General features: G+C 34.5%; 1 protein-coding gene across 4 annotated transcripts in view; it reads left to right on the top strand.

The window, feature by feature from the left end:
• LOC139954969 (uncharacterized) overlaps nt 1-22,757 on the top strand; it is a 121,052-nt gene that overhangs the window by 35,703 nt on the left and 62,592 nt on the right. The window contains exons 32-50 of one of the 4 annotated variants that reach the window (XM_071955071.1): nt 345-588; nt 1,063-1,162; nt 1,511-1,581; nt 2,398-2,555; nt 3,158-3,245; nt 3,644-3,720; nt 4,162-4,198; nt 4,555-4,652; nt 4,962-5,087; nt 5,687-5,835; nt 6,800-6,935; nt 7,284-7,433; nt 7,755-7,854; nt 8,513-8,592; nt 9,121-9,243; nt 9,675-9,827; nt 10,107-10,228; nt 11,005-11,140; nt 11,600-14,304. The exons of 1 other annotated variant lie outside the window; for it this stretch is intronic. In XM_071955071.1, the coding sequence (XP_071811172.1) occupies nt 345-588; nt 1,063-1,162; nt 1,511-1,581; nt 2,398-2,555; nt 3,158-3,245; nt 3,644-3,720; nt 4,162-4,198; nt 4,555-4,652; nt 4,962-5,087; nt 5,687-5,835; nt 6,800-6,935; nt 7,284-7,433; nt 7,755-7,854; nt 8,513-8,592; nt 9,121-9,243; nt 9,675-9,827; nt 10,107-10,228; nt 11,005-11,140; nt 11,600-11,671 (2,220 nt within the window). In that variant the 3' untranslated portion in view covers nt 11,672-14,304. Of the gene's footprint in view, nt 1-344; nt 589-1,062; nt 1,163-1,510; nt 1,582-2,397; nt 2,556-3,157; nt 3,246-3,643; nt 3,721-4,161; nt 4,199-4,554; nt 4,653-4,961; nt 5,088-5,686; nt 5,836-6,799; nt 6,936-7,283; nt 7,434-7,754; nt 7,855-8,512; nt 8,593-9,120; nt 9,244-9,674; nt 9,828-10,106; nt 10,229-11,004; nt 11,141-11,599; nt 14,305-16,940; nt 17,563-22,245; nt 22,663-22,757 lie in introns of those variants that run through there. 2 more of the 4 variants (XM_071955057.1, XM_071955062.1) reach the window with 2 other exon arrangements.

Here is a 22,757-nt window from a genome sequence, read left to right as displayed (position 1 = left end):
AATGTACAATTTACTCAGGTGTACCTCCCCGCCCCCTAAAAAAATATATATATATTAATAAAAATTGTGAAGTGACACTGACCTTTAAGTGTTTCAGGCATTATAAGATTTATGCCAAAGTCATATAGAGGAAACAAGAAGAAATCCCAAATTTTACCATACCATACAGACCTTTATTCCATTCAGGAGAAGCAGAATGCATTTTCTAGGCCTTGTGTTTCGTATTTGATGTCCGATAGCACCTTTTATGATAACATGAAACATAAATCTTGATAAATATAATAAATAAAATGTTTGTTACTTAGATTGAAAGATTTTATTTGAATTTAAATGTCATTTTGCAGCCTCCCGAATCTTTGGACTATGATTCCATGGGATGCCTTCCAAAGTATCCTTATAAGTACGAAATATCTTACAGGAGTCAAAATTTTACTTCCGTGACAACCACCCTCAACCAATCACAGCAAGAGTATAAGTTTACAGATCTTGAACCTGGATCGTCTTATGTTTTCTACTTGAGGTTGACAAATTACGCAGGTCGTTCCGGTCCCTATGCAGTTATTGAATGTAACACCACTGTATATGCAGGTAAAATGCCACCATTGTAAAATATGCTTAAGTAGTTGAAATGAAAAAAATGACGTAACGTTTATCTCAAACATGTGATTATGGTTTAATAAGAAAGACCTTTACAACTGCATATCGATCTATGCTTCTAGCAGATACAAATAGCATAAATAAATTGTTTAACCTGGGCAGAGGCAGTTGTTGGTGGTTAGGGTTAACTTTATAACCAATACCAGTCATTCTGTGACGTGTGTGGATATTTCACTCTATATTATAGCAACATATATAAATTGTCACATTTATAAATATTTGAAATATTTAACAATCTCGTTAAATATCATCATTGGTTAAAATATATTATCCAATACTGTTGGGAACTAGGAATGTTCCTAATTACTTTTTGTTTAAAGTATTACCAAGCCTACCGCCTAGCCTTTACCTAAATATATAAGAAACTGATAATAGTAGCAATATATCTGTTCCTTGTTTTTACAGATTTATTACCTTTCGTTCTTGGTGTGACGGGTCCATCTGTGTTTCTGATCATATCACTCCTCGTACTGGTTGTGTATTTAATTGCTTCACCGAGCAGAAGGTACGATTGTGAACATTTCTGAATTTATGCATCATTCGGTTTAATGGTAGGCTGGGGAAATATATAGCCTACTATTAAGTTTATTATATAACTAATTCCTGATAAAACATTTGATACAACCGCATATTAACGTCGGTTTTAATGTCACGCTGTTATTTATCTCTCAATGAACCAAAGGAACAACGATAATGACAGCTACTTTTCAGTCAAATTCAAACAAATTATGTGATAGGTTTCTACAATAGCATCACACGCATACCAAGTACAGTAAATTACAGTTCCTGTCTACGTATGACAGTTTTGCTTAACGCGGTCGACAGTTATCAGTAATATTCCTCTTTTTTGCAGATCAAACCTCCTTTCTATATTAAGTAATAAATATTGGGCGATAAGACGAGAAAGAATCGAAGATGACAACGGTAAGGGTACTTTGTTTTAATTAACTAACTTGAACATACAGATATTTTGACTGTTATCTGACAATGAACATTCACATAGGCATAACAAAGTGTTAACTTCTGCCACGCAGATAACTTGATACCGAGTAATTCTACAAGTGCTTCCTGAAAATGTCGGAATGTTTCCTATTTTACATGTTGCGTGATCCAAAAGAAATCAATTAATGTAAGTTATGTGACTTAACATTGTTTATATATTAATTGTACAAATAGCGGTACATTATTCCGTTAATGCTGTTACAACACAATGATATGATTGAAACCACGATCTTAAAGACCAAGCTCTGTTTTTGGCAACTATCAAGCAATTGGTCTTAGTCACCCGATACTCATAGCTGGTACAGATATTACTGTTCATGTCCTGTCCTGTCACACATTTCACCGTGTTACGAACACAAAGTAATAATTACTAATGCACGGTTGTGGGACATGAGCAGTATTTTCTTCACCAGCTATGAGTATCGGCTGTCTTAGTACCTGTTTTGGCTATGATGTATATTATGCATCACATACTAAAAATGATAAATGCAGAAATCAAGTTCCGTGGCTTTGTATTCAATTTCGCGACTAAACCCTACGGATGGACTGCCGATGATACATGTTGTCGCTAATGACGTCAACCATCCTAAACTCAAACACACGGAAATAATGCAACTGTAATAGTAATTGATTCTTTCTATAACGTGGTATTACTTTGTATTCTAATTATGCGTAAGGGTCGACGTATACAGTTAACCATTCTTGTAACAAATCATATCTCAATCTGTTTGGCTGCAGGATTCATTGAGGAAGAACATGCCGAAATGAGGACTTTTGAACGCGACCAACAAATTCCAAACGTTTGCAGCTCCCGTGGTAAAACCATCCACCGGCATGAATTACCAAGTTACGTTAAGGAACAACATTTGAAAGGTGGATTTCATGATGAATACAAAGTAAGAAACAAAATGATGTTGTAGGTTTATATGAATAACATGGGGGAAAATATATGACTGACACAATATATTTGTACCTGTTTTTGAATGAGTTCATATCAAGCTATCTTTTCAGACCTTCACTGTTTACCCAAAAAAATTGTAACAAAAGAAGCCATATGTACATAGCGTTGGCTTATAATTTTGTGCCAAGTTGTTTTGTTTGATCTATTCCACTAGAAAATGATCTCGTCATGTGGAGCAATAGTGTTGATATTTCTTTCCTGTTGGTAACCGTATTCCAATGAGGGACTACATACGAATGAAACTGTCCCCTTCTGTTGGATACAATCATGTACATAAAGTAGGAAACAGAATGCCGTAAGAAGTAACAAAAAAATCGCTTGTTTCAGTTTATTGTAAAGACGCAGAGTAACCAAATTCATCTCCCCACCCCCCCCCCCCCCTTCGTTTCACACATTAAGGGACTCCAAACTATTGATGTCTCTCGTGGTGAACAGCCCTGGCACTTAGCTTGGAGCGATATTTAATCGGTACTTTACAATAGATGCCTTCAACACACGTGATATTTGACCAATCCTATCAATTTAATTTTACTGCAGGAGCTCATTCAAGGAAAGTACATGTCGTGTTCTGTTGCAGAAGCGAAGATTAACGAGAGAAAAAATCGATTCAAAAACATCATTACTTGTAAGTTATTTCAGAGCTAAAAAAAAACATACATCATTATTATTATATTTTAATAAGCACATATATTTTGTCTTATATTATTTCTGTTCGTTGAATATCAGGAAATACATTCATTCGCAATGGGCTTAGATTAACTGACAGGACTTTTTCCAATGATTTCCATCTAAATTGTTGCAAAGAACACTCTGCTAGGAAGGAAACGTCAGACTATCTGACCTGTTCAACTCTACATATTTTCATTGTCTGCAAAATAACTGTATTCCATCATCACAAGATGGGTCTTTAAACATGCGTACCGGTCGAATCTGAATTTTCATTTCTTTTCTAGCAACTCTTACTTGAAATGTGACCTATAATGAACATTCCTCATGTCCTCTGTGTGTGAATATTCCTTACAGATGACCATTCACGAGTAGTGTTACCCTTGGAAAACGGAGACCATTCAACAGATTACATAAATGCATCATACATACACGTAAGTAACCTCATATAAACACGTAAGTAAATATTGCATTTTAACTACATCAGTTCATTTCAAATGAAAACAAACTTTTGATAAGAAACTAAATCAGTTCGGGTTGATCATACAAAATATTCTTTTTCAATAAAAAACAAGCTTTGACAGTTTATGAAAACACCTTGGTGAAATATGTTCGTACATTAGAGGGTTGTATGGTGAGAGATTTAATCTTGAGGAAACATGCACCATATGGAAAGTACGCTGATACAACTTCCAAACAACCCCTTTACCCCCGTCCCCTCTTAATTTCCATTCTGCGTGCTGTAGACAACTTTTTTTCACTGACGGGACTATGTTTTTATTGTACAAATACATCAAAACATTGATTTTCGAGGAAAACATAGTAACGAATATTTTGTGTCTTATATCATTCCATGGATATTTTCTTTTACGTAGGGATACAAGAAGCAGAATGCATTTATAGCATGTCAAGGTTAGTATACATCTTTTGTATTCTTTATCTTTAATTAAATATTAGAGTTATTCAAATATCGCCGGATGAACATCACTATTGCAAATGTTGCATTTTAAATACATTGATTATGTTAGGTAACTCAGAAACTACCATAGATATTTCATCGTAATAAGCATACTCACAAATTCAACATCCGTGTATAAAAAGCAACTTATGTTCTTCTGTTGATGTTGCACAGTTGCTTAGTAGCTACTCAAATGTCTTAGAATGTATCTTATTATCGTCATCATCTTGGTAAACGATTCATACATGTAATTTTCAATTCTTTCTCAAATCAATCAACGGTTTTGGACATGCTTTATTTCTGAATTAAGGTCCGAACAAAGCTTCACTTCACGATTTCTGGAGGATGATTTGGCATGAGAAGTGTACGAAAATCATCATGGTTACTCTTCCGGTAGAAAATGGGAAAGTGAGTATATAACGCTGAATCGTTAAACAAAAAATAACGATATAAGTTATGAATAGAACAAAAACCGTAATTACTTATAATGCTAAATCCATAACTCAGTCATTTTCTTTTGCGAATTATTATATAAGCGAACATTTAAACGGGAAATGTATTAAAACGTAATATGTTTAATGTTAAAAAAACATGAGAAAGGATTACAATCAACTTAGCTTAAGGGGTAACTTAAACGCAGTTGGTATTAAATAAGACTTGTAACTACTTGTAATTGCTGTTTCAATTCAGTATTCTGTTGTTCTGTTTTACTTTCAGATTAAATGTTTGACGTACTGGCCAGATACGGAAGGTGCTCCACAACAGTATTCTAGCATATCTGTTGAAAAGACTGGGGAAACCGCATCCATTAACTTGATCATTCGTCGTTTTAAACTTCAACTGGTACAATTTTGTTATTGTTTTTCTTGACTTACATGAATTTAGTTAAGAATTAATAGTCAATGAGATTAATGTGTCCAAAGTAGCCATATATTTAAATTCCTGACATGTTTTCTAACATTGTCAGTTTTCAGTATTTCATTTTCAAGTGTTCACGGCAATGGTAGATCGTGCTTCTTGGTTTCCTTACAAAACAGTCGACCGTAAAGAACAAATCTGCATCTCTCATCGCATGCAAAGACCTGTGCCACTAATCTCCCGTATCCTTCCTCATTTCATATCTTAGTTTATACCTTCACGAGTTTCACTTTATCTAATAAATAGACAGGTTCATGAATTCCTGTCCGATTGGCTGAATAAAAATAGATTCCATCTAAGCTAGATAAATTCTATTACTTTAAGTTTATTTCCAACACTGGTGATCTAGATGTTCCGTTTAATTTGTCCGGCGGGTGCAACATTACTTTGATGGAACTAATTAGCAATTTCAACATTGAATATAGGATTATACAATTTACTCAGAATTACCAAAGATTTTTACTAAACGTTTTACTGAAAGAGTGCTTTATTTCTTGTTACATACACAAACTGATTGATTGTAGGGTTCGAGCATACACGAGGTGACGCAATATCACTACTTTGGCTGGCCGGATATGAAGGTTCCTCGGAGCGCTGATATCTTGTGGAATATCATAGATGAGTTTGAAAAAGATGAGGATGAGAAATCTCCACCGATAGTGGTACACTGCAGGTTTGTTGTGTAATTCTCTTTACTGTATACTTACGATACATTTACACCCATTATTAACATATCTTAAACATCGCAAAGTATCATACGTTGGTTAAAAAAACCAATAACGTTTCCCTCTATGCGGTTGACAACTAACGAGGCAAAAGAGGAAAATTAGATATGTTTTATGTAAACTATGTAATAATATTTAATAATGATATTGGCTGAATATTTGTTCATAAGCTTTAACATGCTGTCTTAGGTTGGTCAATTGCATTCCTTGTTTAAGAATAATACTCGATAGCTTAGCAAGATTGTTAACCAAAACACAATCCTGATTCAAGCACAAATTTGGCAACTTGATACATGTACAGGACAGAGTAATGAATGTGTTTAGCAATTTGAAGGAGCATAATGATGGTTACACACAGTGTCAAACTACTGTGATAGAATTAACTCCATGTATCACCATGTAACATATATATCATATATTGTACATCTAAAGCCTTTGTCAAGGTTATGCAACTTCAATAAAAAACAAACTTAACTGTATAACACAAATTTTCAAACTGAAAGGAACGTGATACACTGACTTTGATCCCGTGAGATAGCATCATCGGTATCATCCTACTCACTACGATACGATCCATGCAGTATTCTATACCTTATTATATTGTGCAAACGTTTGATAAGTATTACTATTGTGATATACATCAGTATTAATGTACGTAGTTACGTACGTGATCGTAACTATGATTATGAAATATGATATCATCTTTGTCAATCAATATTGCTTTAGGTTTCAATTATTACTTTTGAATACTGACTCGCAAAAGGTAGTCAATGGTATTTTTATTCAATGTGTATATTAAGCATGATTATACGATGCATGTTATAAAGACGCCATCATCTATGAAAAACATATGTTTCTAACGTATAAATATGTGCGAATATGTACTTCCATTATTCTTCATGTTCACTGCAGTGCTGGTTGCGGACGGACTGGAACGGTCATTGCTTTAGCGTCGTTGAGGAAGATGATGAAGCAAGAGAGAGCAATTGATGTTTTTAATTTTGTCAACAACATGAGAAAGCAGAGGCCGTTGATGGTTCAAGTTGTTGTAAGTTTCGTTAAGGTCTAATTTATAAAAGCAAACAACGATAGTTAGCATAGAAAACTCTATCTTGATAATAGCCATAGCAGTTAATCCCTCCAGTCATTTTACTTAAATATTGTACTTATCAGAATGCACCCGATACAAACAGAGATCACAGTTAATAATGTAAATCTTTAAGTTTTGTACTAAAGTAAAAACTGGATCGTGAATTTTATCAAATATTGTACTAATCAGAGTGATATATGTCAATATTTGTCTTATTAATAAAAGACAACAAGCTGCTTTCGTCGCGATTCGTGGAATCATACTGATCTACTCAAATTAAGACTTTTCTTCTTCCTCTGTCTGTAGGAGCAATATCAATTCATATACGAGTCACTTTTAATATATTCATATGTTGGCAAACCAAGCACGCCCGTCGACGACTTTCACGTGAATTTGAAGAAATGGAAAGCTGTCACCAGTTTACACAAGCCGACAGGTCTACAACGACAATTTAATGTAGGATTTCACGAGTTTTAGTCCTTTAGTATCTAACCTTGATTACATTGTAAAGATGAATGTTTTGCTGCGTTGTATGGATGTAATAAAGCTCGTTATCTCGCCAGAAAGATTACACCGTATATAACTCAGTTCAGCTAAAGCTGCGCTGACATGAGTAACTTGGTAAAATTAAGTGCAACATGCATGGGCAACTTAAATGTTACAGCCCAAACAACAGATAAGACAGATTATATCAAAATATAAAGGATTTACATATTTCATATCATTTGTATGAAGGTTTTTTTACTTTTCATATCTTTGTTTCATTTCGCAATATAGATGCTCTCATTCGTAAATCCATTTTCTGAGGACAGTGAAAATCAAGTTGGATCACTATCAGAAAATATTGTAAAAAACAGATTTCCCGCCATTATACCACGTAAGTCTGTAGATCCTGAAAATAAATATACTTTTTTTAAAGTGAATTCTGTCTTTACAGAATTTCACTAATCAGTTTATGTTTCATAAACCTGATATCATTCAATACAAAATAATAATTGACAACCAAGGGAAGGAGGTCATAGAACGCTATACTTCTTTCACAGGCACTTTACAAAGTTCTTATAGCTCCATAAATTGTACAACTGTTGATGACAGGCACTACTTTGATAAAGTGAAAAACCTCAACACAATGAATCATAAAAATTATTTATTTAGACGAAGAAATCTAATCGTGTTCTTTTGTGCATATTTTTATGGCTTTAAACTGCCCCTAATGGATCGCTTCGCAGTTTCCTTAGAACAATAATAAAATCATTTTACTATCGAAAAAGTATTTCAGGTGTATAGTTTTATGTCAAACACGGATATGTTATAGCAATAACGCTTGAAACGTTCTTTAAAATAAATGTTTTGCCAATAACTTTATTATGAAACTGAAACTGATATTGAGCCTAAACTACCGTGTAGATTATAAAGGATGGGTTGGACTTCAGTTATTCAACACTGCTAACCAAAATACTTTGATAATTATTGGTATAACTTCCACTTAACCAATTTCTTTCTACTTTTTGTTCATGCTTTCTCTTAAAATAAAGGAAATAAGTTCAGACCGAGTTTGATGACATTCGTTGAGGACAAAGCAGCTACGGACTACATCAATGCATCATTCTGTGACGTAAGAACATCATTATTATAATATCAGCGTATACTTCTCACAAAGAAATGCATTCAATCCAATTTACGTAGTTTGTAAGTTACTAGTGATGTAATACGGTTGTAAAAAGGGTGTCGCGAAAGCACTTTTGAGTCTTAATATTAATAACATGCAGAAAAGCAAACTGATATTATTGGGTAAAAAGAGAGATACTCCATTATTATCTACATCGTGCTAATTAGGAATCAAATATATTACATACAATCAAATGTGTGGAGCTGTTAAAAGTGGCGTATTGCCGTACAATGTAGTATCTCAGTACAGCATTGTACAATGAGGTATAGAGGTTTCACAGAATGCATAGTCGATGTGTCTTATATCATACTTATCAATAAACGTTGATTACACTATAGCTTATACCATTCTAACAATTTCAGTAAGCTAGAACATTTATATTCCTTCTAGATTATCAGAGATACTTTTCTAAATCATACCTATTAATATGTAATTTCATGCCCATAACTCACATATACTTTATTTTCTCGGTAGGGTTACTCGAAGAAAGATTTATTCATTTCTACTCAACTGCCTCTGCCTAACACAATTGTGGATTTCTGGAGAATGGTTATCGATTACGAAGTTGCCACTATAGTTACCTTCGAAGCAGACCAGGCAAGAAAGCAATTATAATTTGAACTTTATATTACAAACAATATCAAGTAACAAGACTACATTTATTTATTCAATAGCTTCTGGAATGTAAGCCGCAACAAAATTATATCAGATTTTATAGTAGACCGCATTTAAGCTTCTACACTCTAGACTCTTTGAAGCAATACAATGACTGATTTTCTCATGACTATAGTTAACTATAGTATATACGACAAATTGAAGTCAATAATCGTTCTTTCTTGTCCAACATAATCATTTTCATAATTGGTTCATACATTATCCATTGATAGAAGTGTATTGCCAATGCATGTAGAGATACAGAAATTGTGTTTACATTTGAGTGACGGTACTATACACCATCGTTCCTAGCAAAGCTGCACAAAACTAAAACAACAGTACATCGGAATTATGAAACGTGCTTTAATTTCTAGCTTCAGACATGCCTTAGTTACCTACCGTCAGAAGGAGCGAATCAGTATGGTCCTTTCTCTGTTAGGGTTGTGGACCTAACGCAAGAAGACGGCATAACCACTAGGGAAGTCTGTATTTCCATGGATCATTGTACATACCAAAATAAAGATGGGGTAATTATAAACATGCATCGATTTTAACTTTGTACACAGCAAACAACTTATGAAGGGAATATCGATAGTTTCGTTGTTCAAGTTGAAACCCTTGTTAATCACCAGTTGGTAATTCTATTAATAATTACTTATATCACTTGTAAGGATTTTAATGCCCAGTTCTAAGTGAAATCACATCAATTTCATTACATTATTTTACACATATATTCACCGTATAACACTTCCCCACTGCAGTTTTTTTTTTTTTTTGCATTGAAAATATCTGTTCTTTATTTGTAGCTACGAATGGTAACGAATATAAGCCTAAGTTTGCCAAGTATTTCCAGTTTTGTCTCACTCCTTGAGAAAACCCAAGCTGTACAACGACAAAACCAAAACAGACGAATTGTTGTTCAGTGTTTGTAAGTCAATTGTCCTTTTTTATCATTCTGTAGGTAATGGAGTATGCAGTAATTAACGCATACATTAACCAAACTAAAATCACAGCACCTCCCCCCCCCCCTCCCCTTCCTTTCCTTCTATATGCAAAAGTTGCCAATGCCAATATCTGAGAATTTCAATTGAGGAAATTTTCTTTAGGACATAAATACGGTTGATAGACCAAAACAGAAGTAAAATAACATATTTTACATGTAAGGTGATATATACTGTTAGTATGATACTTGGCTATTCGAAGTTATTGGGTGGTGGAAAAACGGCGAGAAATCAATAACACGTGATAATTTTAATGTACTCAAATTACTTATACTCCATAATCTCCATGAAAAAAAGATAGCAAAGTTTCGATAGCAAATGTATTGGGTTAAGATGGCAATGAGTCAGCTACTTGGGAAATTGGCAACTTCTATGAGTTATTCATAGATAGCACTATACATCAAATTGCCAGAAAATAGGTAAGCGTCCTCTCCTCTCCCTTACGAAACACCAATTGAAAGCTTCATTGCCTTTCTCTTAAGTTATCCAGTAAATTATATTTTCCTTTCTTTTCCAGAGCTCTTGACAACTTGTGCAGTATATCGAATGTATTAACAATTGACTTAAATCATACTCATACTCATATTTATAATGTAAGATTTTATTATGAACTAGACTAGTATTCTTTTGTGGCGGGTAATTTCTGCATTTACGATGTATTCCTGTTTCTCTGCAACCCTTTTATCTTCATTTACATTTCCAGGGATGGCGTTTCTCAGTGTGGAATGTTTATGGCCGCGTATAACTGTTGCACGGGGATTATGGTAGATAAAGTCATTGACCTCTTCACGATGGTGAGAAAATTAAGAGAGCGTAGACCTGAGATGGTTGGCACACTGGTAAGGTTCTTAACTTAGGAAAATACTTCTACTGCTATTGTTGCTGTTACCATTGTCGTTATTGTGCTGTTGTTGTAACAACTGCTACTGTAGTGGGTGTTATTGATGCGACCGGTTACTTATTTTGTACTCTAGCCGTTATTAAATTGATGTGTTAGTGTAATATGCCTGCTACAATTAGTAACATTATGATTAATACACCACCACTTCTTCTTCTTATACGTTGCTAACTCTGATAAGGTCGCTTTCACTGTAGTTGCTCCTTCTTCACACGCTACACTTCTGTTTTACCTGCTATAGTTACTATGACTTCCTACACTGGCACTGTTAGTGATAACATCATGTGGAATATCGCTGTGTAGTTTAAACGTAGGCGTCAAAGTACGTTGGCACGAAAATGTAAGGAACGATTGTGAAAATAACAAATCTTATGTTCCTTCCTTTTTATCTCTTACACAGGAGCAGTACGAATTTTGTACGCAAGCCATTTCAAAGAGACTATCAACCGCTAATGTTTACGCAAATGAGTAACTTTTTTGACGTTCTTGTGTGGCACGTTGAGTGGCATTAACTGAAAATTGGATGTTTTCAGATTTCTTTGTTTTTTTTTCCGTGTATTTTACTCCGGTCATTTCTTCTGAATCATCATATTGGCATTATACTGCCAAAATGAAACCATGATGCATTATATATTGCCACGGAATGGGGAGCCCATACTCCATCTGTACAGAAAAGATGAATATATTTCCCGCCAATATGTCTTAAACCAAGTTCAATGTGGTTTCCGCGACACAAATTCTTTCATTGGATGAATTGGTAAACGCTTCTAGTCAGTTCGTGGCAGCTGAATTTTACCTAGTTTCTCTCAGCTTTCTTCGAGCAACGGATCGATGAGGCACAACGAGACTTGAAGCAAAGGTTATCAAATGCTTGAAATGAGAGGAGAGGCTATTCTTCTGATTGCAAGTGAATGGAACATCGTGACTATATCAAGCGTTACTGGAATATATACAAACTTTGCTTGCTCTTTATTTTATCATCAGGCGTTCGTATAAAGATGTCCTTGGAATAATGCTTCTGCGCATGTGCTTGTCGTATATCATTTGATACGCATATTGATAAGCCTTATTTATTACAAAATGGAAACAGTTTGTATAATTGTACTGCTGCTTGTAATCTTATTGCACTCAAGCAAGCAGTCGCTCAATTCTCTTTGAGTGTGTCTCCACTATCTATAAGCTTAAAAGTTAAATATTAGGTTAATCTGTAAGTTTTTTCACAATTCTTTCATGCTTCCTTTTGTATGGTATTATATTTCTTTTCTATTTTCCTTTTTCCTCTTCATCGTAAAGTTGCTTGTTAATCAATCTTGTTATCGATCAATGATTCAGTTTGTTGTTTATTTAAAAAGAAAGTATCTGAAACTGAGCCTTAAATGTACATATCCGAATTGAGCGGCTAAGTAAAGTTGCTATGGAAAGAATAAATCATATTTGATATAAGGTAGTAACGATCACAGAGGAATGACTTCAACATCAGAACAATATTATTTACTTTTATAATGAAGCTTCGATATTCGCAATGTATTAACTGTAAATCCGCTAACTAAATGTGTATGTAATAATATTTGTAGTATAAAAATGTTGGTAATTATTGTAAAATCACATTGAATAAATACAAGCAACTCGACCAAATTATTGTGAAACGATATCCCACCTCAGCACTTAGTGAGTTGTAGACGTTGCCTAGCAACAACACCTTTTGCTGTTCCCGAACTTGAAAATGTATGTACAGTAATAAGTAATTTCTAGCCCTTAAGAGAATTGAGCTGTATCATGTTGATTTTTAACTTCTCAAATTCTCATGAACATGTTTGTCCTTTTCCCCACAATTTGACAACTTTTTCTTGTAAAGCACAGAAACTGAAAACATTTTAAAAAATTTAAAAAAAAAATTAAGTTAAGTAAGGAAACTATCAGACAAAGATGTTTTATTTTCCCTTTTTTGACAAACGTATAAGCTAAGTGCTGTTTTATTGTACAACTTCTAAGAATAGCTGAGCGGTTAGATTGATAAAAAGATGTAGCTGTTTCTCATGATTATGTTTATAGTTCTACTTATAGACCACACGATATTACTTTGCTCGTGCCCTGGCTTTCCAGTGGACATTTTTCTTGATCGAAACGAATAGAAAGAGCATAAATACAGTAAATAGAAACATTTTCTACATTGTTAATCATAACAGAAAGTCACGGAAAACCTACCTAAACATCAATCAAATTGGCGTTTGCAAAAAGCATCTTATTCAAAGTTTATTATTGTGCTAGCCTATTGAGCTACTTTCATACATATTTATTACAAAGTACTTGAATAGAGAATTACAGACCAAAGGAAAATATCTACAAGGAACTACCTGTAAACTGTTCTGCAGTATCTTATGGCAACTTATTCATATGTTATGGACAATTGAACTTGAAATGCTCCCTTTATCACTCAACCTTCATAAACATGAATGTGTGTGATAATGATTAAAGGATAGACAACTTGAACTATCATCATCGTTTGAAACATTTGATTCAACTTAATAGGAATATGTCTTTAATTGTTTACGTTATTTCACACATTAGTTGAAGATATCGTCTAGCCACATATGCTTTGTTTATGAAGGGTTTTGCTCATATTTTATGTACTTTAGTAAAGATCTGTTCTCCTGTAAATGGATATATTTCAGTTAGTCCGTAGTAAGCAATATCAGTGAATTAGCCTAGGTCAGCTATCAGAAGATACATTACTGCCGTTTAGTGCATTGATTACTACTTAGTGTATTTATCGGTTAACGGCGTTGCAAACACCGTCAAGTTTGTTGCTTTGAATCTGATTTCATATTTGTATTCTGCGTTTGGCGTTGTATTTATAGCCGCGTTATACGTTGTGTTATACGCTGCGTGTGGCGCCGCGTTGGACGCTGCGTTGGCACTACGTTTGGCGACGTGCTGTACGCCCCGTTTAGACGCCGCGTTGAGTAATTGCGCTAACAGTAAAGTACTGCAAATATAATGCAAGGATAAATGTAAGAGCCGTTCACTGTAAGAATAACATTCTATGAACCTTGTAGGATGAAACAGGTCAGAATAAACGGTACCACTGTGCCACGGGCGATTAAACAGCTTCTCCATGTGATCTTTTTGTCGAGAATTTTTCGCCAATCATAGTTTTAAAGACTGCCCAACAAGACAGGGATGTGACGCTACAATATGTTTCAGAATAACTGATAACACTTAGGCAAACGTTTAGATGTTTAAGAGGAATTGATAACTCAATTCAATTCAAAAAAACTTTATGAAGCACCAGAAATGGGCAATTAAATGCTCGCAATCAGACAATACAATGATAAGATGGAATAAGAATAATACAAATAGTATACATGAAAATTCACAAAAAGGATACCATACTATGAATTGCACATATTAATTTAATAAGATAATAAGAATTCAAACTATTAAGAAATATAAGAATTGCAATTGGTTGAAGGAATAAGAATCAAAACTCTCGAAAATGGTCAAACTATAAGAATCGAAACTAACAGGAATTTAAACCTAAAAATGAAAATTGAAAAACCTATACGACAGTCTAACGGATCAAAAAAGAAAGAATCAAAATTCAATTTTGAAAACAATTAAACTTTAAAAGGCACCTAAAAAGCAATATACTGCTCCTAAACAGATAACAATGAATATGCATAAGAGAAAAGAGACTATAGTCTCCTAACTGGAAGGAGTGATGATCTTAAGCTTGTGCAATAACTGGACTAACCCAGTCTGCACTGGCTGAAGACCCTGGAACAATATTTTGATCCTAATTGTTGAAATATCAGTAATGTAAAATTTAATATAATATGAGTGAAATTCAAATGTTCTTCCTCTCTCCCTAGCTTACATCAGTTGTTGAAGTGTCTGGTTTGGGTCTTCAGTATATATCTTTGGCCATGAACACATTTCATTTCTTGCCTTGATCATATGAACTATATGTGATAATTTATGTGTCTGAGCGTGTGAAGTCTTAATTTTGCTGTAAACATGTTTGATTATACTCTTAAATCATGAATGGATGAACTGTATAGTGGTATGTATATTGACTGCAGTACGAACAGAAACTGGTTTTTATTGTTGGATAATTCAAATATCATATCGATGATATGATAATTCAATGTTTAAGTATGGTGTAAGCGCAACCCAGTAAGTAAAGCTTGCATGAATGTCAAACTTGGTATGTGTTATATATTCAAGAACATACTGTACCTTTAAGCATATTTGTGCCAAACTAATTACGTAATAGAAAGTTCTACATACTACGCTAATTAATAAACAATCCGTTGTATTGTAACTCTGAGATAATAATAACTACAGGATACAGTTAAACGGTGAATCTCGACCAACAAACAAGTGTCTGTGTATTCATTCGTGTATACCCACCGTCGCATTTGAACCTCGTTGTGTGTTGTACAGTTACCTTTGCCAAGATAGAGAGTATGTAGGTCAGACTATGGGGTTACAAGAAACCCAATAATTCTGTGGCAGATAATAACTGGCCAATTTCAAGTCACTTGCTTGTTTGTCCTTTAAAAACACATTTGGTCAGACGTTTTCTTTGGATGGTAAATGTTAGTGCAGGAGACGTTTCCATTGAACAATGTCCAAACAGACTGATCAGCTCACGTGCCAAATATGTGTGAATTTGTAAAAACAGTTGATTTATATAGAAGGCTGGTTCTATGTTGAGATACAATACGTTACAAATGGCTTGCTTTGTGTGGGTGAAAGGAAAATATGATTCCACTTAGAGTCAGACCTGGTATGAAATGTTATAACATTTATCCAAAAAGTTTCACCTTATATTAATAAAGTATTATAAGAGTTTCCAGTGTTTCCCTTGATAGGTAGGTACCAGAATTTAAGAGAAATTGGCAAAAAGAGCCATATAAAAAAACATGGCTTTAAAAAATCATAAGTGACTGCATTGAATCATAAACAATAATGGAAAATCCGACTAATCATACCATTTTGGTATGGAGTAAATCAAACTCCGACTGAAATCTATACAATTATTGGACTAATTAAAAACAAATCATACTAAACGAAGGGAATCTAGAAATAAGCTTGGGAACATCACTTATTTTTAGTCCTTAATGATATCATATGTATAGTCTGCCATCGTCCCTATTCATGTATCCATTGTTCTCTTGCTTAAGTTCAACGAAAAGGGTCTGTAGGCTGTTAATTAGGTCATGCATAAACAATAGTATCCTATTGTTCATTCTTCCTCGTCTGGTGGGTAATATCATTACTGTGTGATGCAGTCAAATTCAGTTGTTTCTTAGTTGTGTCTGTTTTTAAAAATACACTTTTGGTGTTGTTTATGCTTCAAGTTAATAGTGTTGTAGTAAGTTATTGCGCTAGTTATTTTAACTCTATATTTAGTTTCTGACACTTGAAGGTATTTGAGTGTACTATATGATACGCTAACGACCGTTTAACATTCATTAGATATATATATATTCAAATGACCAGGAACTTCCTTGTTCGTCTTGTTTATTTCACTTTTAAGTCAAACAGCTTTAGATTATCAAGCTCATAGTACATTTAGTTCATGCCATATCTCGCTATCAGATACGCAAACGACAGTTTAACATTTCATGAGATATTAATGTCCAGCTGACCAGGAACTTCCTTGTTCGTCTTGTTTATTTGACTTTTTAAATCAAACAGCTTTAAGTTTATCAAGCTCACAGTGCATTTAGTTCATGCCATGGTCAGCTGGATCTATTTCACTAGAACAACACGTAGAACTTTGTTTATTGTACCAGTTGACAAACTGTTTACTTTACTTCTTGTGTTAGGCTTGCATTGTCTGTTTGACAAATGCAGAAAAGTCATGGAATAAAATCAATGATGTCAAAATGCAGACATTGCTCATATGTTTCACTTTGATAGGGTTGTTATTTTCTGTCTTCTTTATTCAGCTCACTTGTTCAATATTTGCTTTTTCGGGTTCAGAGAAATCAATCTGAAGCCGTTATTACATCAGTCATGTATCTTTGCGTGCAGGACAATAGCACTTTGAGAGTATGTTTCTGACACTTGAAGCTCTTAGGGTGTACGATGTGATACGTAAACGACCGTTTAACATTTCATGATATATTAATGTCCAGATGACCAGGAACTTCCTTGTTCGTCTTGTGTATTTCAATTTTTTAAATCAAACAGCTTTATATCATCAGGCTCACAGTGCATTTAGTTAATGCTATATTCAGCTGGATCCATCTCACTAGAACGACACAGAACTTTGTTATTGGAAAATGAACCAAAAAATGGAAGATTGGATTTCAGTTTTGCTGTTTTTGAGTCTTCCTATTTTCAACTCAGGTAAGCAATTGATTAGATGGCCAGGTCTATATGAATACGAACTCGTACATATAGTTTAACGAGATAAGTAGGGATTCAGAGTCGTATTCTAAATTTATGCGTTTGTCACATGATATACTTCATGTAGCACTATCGAGGATATATCCAGACCTGATTAAAAGGGTTGGGTAGGGTGGGGTGCGATGGAAAGGATCTACACACCCGCCTCCCGGGTGAATAAGGGGTGGGCATATGTGGCATGAATACTGATTTATTCTCATTAAAATAGAAAAAAAAACACTTAGGAAGGTTGAAGAATTCAAGTCCCGGCGACATATCATTCCCGACGACCCTGGCCCTTGTCGACACCGTATGCTACATATGCATTTGCCGCACATTTTTACCACAAGATTGTACCATTCGGTTTTCATAATTTGATCTCCTGTGCAGACAATTTTTCAACGCCACATAAGTATTAATTTCAGAAGGTAAATTGAAACGTTGGTTGAATTTTTAAACTAGCCCATCTATGTTATTTAATTCAACTTTATAACTCTTTGATGGGATTTTTGGATCGTATAACGTAAAGGCCTAAAAGCTAAAACTGACTGATATACGTTCCTCAACGGAATGATTGTATGTTAAGACTTCGTCTTGGAGTTTATCTATGAAGAAGAAGAAAAAAATTACCATGAAAAACACGGCTAAATTATGGTTTTACTTATGTGAGACTCGGCAGTTGTATGTCCATTTTTATCAAGGATCCAACGGAATATTTAGCTGTACACACAGAAACCAAGTCTTTGAGGACAATAGGATATCAAAAGTCCAATCTGGACTATCAATTAAGTCAAAAGAAGAGTCTCTGGAATCATACCAACTAGGGTAATTGAAATTCAACAAAGCTTTCTTATGTGTGAAAACTCCATGGATTTGATGAATTAAAAACTGTTGCATGCTTCAACTGTGGACTTACAAGTATACAACCATCACAATAAGGGTAAAGGCATATAGCCAAATTATGATACAGTCACTGATGAGTGAAATTCAAAGAAATTTATGGTGTACATGCTGACTGAAATAAGGACAAAATCATGCTCAATGTGAGGTAAAACTGTCCTACAATTAGTGTAAAATCATGGTAAACTGAGGTAAAACTAAGGTAAAAGCGTGGAAAACCAAGGTAACACCATGGTAAAATTGGGGTAAAAGTACGGTAAACTGTGGTAAAAGTATGGTAAATGGAGGTAAAACTAAGGAAAAAGCGTGGTAAATATACGGTAAAATTGGGGTAAAAGAACGGTAAAACTGGTAAATTTAGGGTAAAAGCGTGGTAAAAGTGTAGTAAAAGCGCAGTAAAAGTATGGTAACACCGTGGTAAATTAGGATAGAAGCGTGGTAAAAGTATGGTAAATTGGATAAAATTAAGGAAAAAGCGTGGTAAATATACGGTAAAATTGGGGTAATAGAACGGTAAAACTTTGGTAAATTTAGGGTAAAAGCGTGGTAAAATTTTGTAAAAGCGCGGTAAAATATGGTAACACCGTGGTAAATTGCGGTTAAATTGGGGTAAAAGCGAGGTAAAACCATGGTAAATTTGTGATAATTTACTGCGGTAAACCGCGGTTAACCGCGTCCATAGGGCCAAAACACCGCGGTGTACAACAGATTTACCGCGGCTTTACCCCGGTTTTACCGTGGTAAAAGTGTGGTATGTTACCGCGGTAAATTTGAGGTAAATTTTTTCCTGGGAGTAATTTCATATACTTTAGAAGTTGTACACACAATAATTTAATCTATATCTTCGAAATTGTACACACATTAATTTAAGTTATACTGTTAGAGGTTGTACACACATTAATTTTATTTATACTGTTAGAGGTTGTACACACAGTAATTTAATCTATACTGTTAGAGGTTGTACACACAGTAATTTAATCTATACTGCTAGAGGTTGTACACACATTAATTTTATTTATACTGTTAGAGGTTGTATACACAGTAATTTCATCTATACTGTTAGAGGTTATACACACATTAATTTTATTTATACTGTTAGAGGTTGTACACACAGTAATTTCATCTATACTGTTAGAGGTTATACACACATTAATTTTATTTATACTGTTAGAGGTAATACACACAGTAATTTCATCTATACTGTTAGAGGTTGTACACACAGTAATTTAATCTTTACTGTTAGAGGTTGTACACACATTAATTTTATTTATACTGTTAGAGGTTGTACACACAGTAATTTAATCTATACTGTTAGAGGTTGTACACGCAGTAATTTAATCTATACTGCTAGAGGTTGTACACACATTAATTTTATTTATACTGTTAGAAGTTGTACACACAGTAATTTAATCTATACTGTTAAAGGTTGTACGCAAAGTTATTTAATATTTATTTAAAAAAATATTTATAGATAGATTTATGTCGTCCATAAGAATGTGGAAATTTATCTCCCTGAAGCAAAACACATAAAATATTATATATTAAAGTTAAAAGTAGAATACGGTTAATAATAAGTAAAAATAAACCTCAGAATAGTTAAAAAAAAGCAACAATATACATTCATGTGAGATCAATATACATCTTTATACACATACAGACACACATATAGAGGTTGTACACACAGTAATTTCATATATACTGTTAGAGGTTTTACACACTGTAGTTTTAGTAATACTGTTAAAGGTTGTACACACGGCAATTTTAATGATGCATGTGCATGATTTCAAAGGGAGTAGTCGGGGGTTGAGGGATGTAAGGAAACTTTAAATTTTCGAAGGAAGGATTTAGGTACGGTCACGAACCCATATGGAAAGGTCAGAGGTACATGAAGGTTTACTTTGTTACAAATGACCGACTGTAATCCTACGGTCGCTGAAGCCGACCATCATGCAGGGTATTCGGGGCCCTTACCAGAGAAAGTAAATAAAAGTTTGTATGGTAAATAGTGCATCATGAAGCAGTACTGTTTTTTTTTGTTGCATGTGTGTAAGGTTAAATCGACTGGTGTACACCGAAATAGCGATGATCTAATTCTGGCCCCCACCTCCAGCCCCCCCCCCCCTCAATCAAATGTAACAAATCACCAGAATGACGATGGGAGGTGTAAACAAGGCTCCCATCTCTTCTTTGCGCACGCCACAGAACAATTTCATAGTTTAACTTTTCTTGTCATAAATATTTCTTTAGTATATAAAGTACGGATTGTTGCACAGTGCAAGGTAACTTAGTATCGTGTAACTCATATAACATGTATATGCAATACAACTTAAACAGTCGAAACATCTTCAACATCGTTTCAAAAGTTGCCAAGAATGGCACAATTTTGCATCTTTGCAACCACCGTAGTAACAACATTTCTCAGAGGAAAGTTGATATCCGTACCTTTAGGCCCATTCACTGGACAAATTAACACCCCAATCCCACTGTCAATCACCAAATTCCGCCCTGTGTGATATAAGTCAAATTGTCCGAAATATCATAAATAAAAAAACTGAACTTAATAATTGTATGTATGTATTTTACATCCTCCTGCAAGCAGGAACTCGCGAAGAAGCCATCATTTGCTTACCAAAGCCGCAGGCTGACCGAAGTCAGTCTCTGACATTCATATTTAACGTCCATGATTCTGAATTGTTAATTGTCAACAACTCTGTAACTGGACGACATACAGTAATCTGGGAGTGACTCGAACCGGGGACCTTATGATTGAAAGGCACCGGTGTTAACCAATGAGCTACTGAGCTAACACTCCTGTTTCTCTTCACTCCAATTCAATTACATGTAATCGGTGCATAGTCTTAGGTAATATGATCATAATTCATTGTCTTTAGTTTAATACGCTCCATTTCATTTCAGTAAATTAATGTAAAATAGTATTCAATTGTCCATTTTGTGTTCACTTATTTTAATGGTTGCACAGTACAAGGTAAAGCCGCCTGCAAAACAAACTAGTGTATAACTCATATAACATGTATATGCAATACTAAACCAGTCGATACATCTTGAACGTTGTTTCAAAATTGCGAAGAATAGCAACATTTTGCATCTTTGCAACCTCGGTAGTCACGACATTTCTCATCCTCCCCTAAAGACCTCTTCACCGGACACAGTTACACATGAATCCTTCTGCAAGTTCTGCCAATCACAAACAAATTGGTTCCGTCTCTGTGTGAAATAAGACATATATATTGTGTGGAATATCATGAATAAATCAATTGAATTGAAATGAAGAATTCAATAACATGTAATCGGTACAGATTCTTAGGAAAGTTCATACACATATAATTATATTTACCATGTACTGAAAGGCTTTGAGACAATTCAGAGCACTGCCGCAACGTTGACTGCGAAATATTATAACACGCACGACTTTATACTACGAGCCTTCGTTGCATGATATTGCTTCAGAAAATTTCAATTGATCAGGAAGGATATATATAGTAATGAGATTGTTTAGTGTAAATTATCTCGCAATATGCCGATACTAATCACTACGTCATTTTTATTCTTTGTCTTTAGTATAATACGCTCCGTTTCGTTCCAGTCAATTAATGTAAAATAATATTTAGTTCTCAACTTTGTGTTCATTTATTTTAATTTCTTCTTTGAGCTTTCAATTAGGCCAACCAGTCGTTTAATGTTATCAGTTCTATATTAAATATATTTCCCGTTTTACTGTTCCAGCAGGTTCCTTCATGGATACCGCGTGTATCACTCCTAATCCACTGAGGAATCCCTCAAATGATACTACATTTATAGGCGTGGTGGTATATAATGGCAGAGAGACCTTCAGATCCTACCGTAGAGCCGCCACGACCAAGAAATTCGACTCCCACTCCTACCCGACCTTAGGAAATACATCATGTAATATCTCCACTGTAAAAGATACAAATGCAAGTAGAAGTTGCGGATTTTATAGTTACATTCACATAATATCACAGTTTGAAGTTGAGCCTTTGATCAACGGGGAAGAAGTGGTACTAGGAAGGAGTTATAACAGAGCAAGCTTGCAAAACGACCTTCGCTTTGGTGTATTCCAGTGCATTGCTTCACAACAAGAGCACAGCTCTATCTCTACAGTGACGATAATGCCAGAAGCAGGTAAGAATTTTAGTTGCGAAAGTCCAAAATAATCCTTATATTGATGTAGTCATTTCCCCAGATGCCCACGTGACATCTTCAGCCCTCATAGCTTT

This window comes from Apostichopus japonicus, chromosome 2 (genome assembly GCF_037975245.1).
Source record: "Apostichopus japonicus isolate 1M-3 chromosome 2, ASM3797524v1, whole genome shotgun sequence".
Classification (NCBI taxonomy): Eukaryota; Metazoa; Echinodermata; class Holothuroidea; order Aspidochirotida; family Stichopodidae; genus Apostichopus; species Apostichopus japonicus.
The sequence above is the reverse complement of the archived record's forward strand: the minus strand, read 5'-3'. Positions and strand labels throughout refer to the sequence as shown.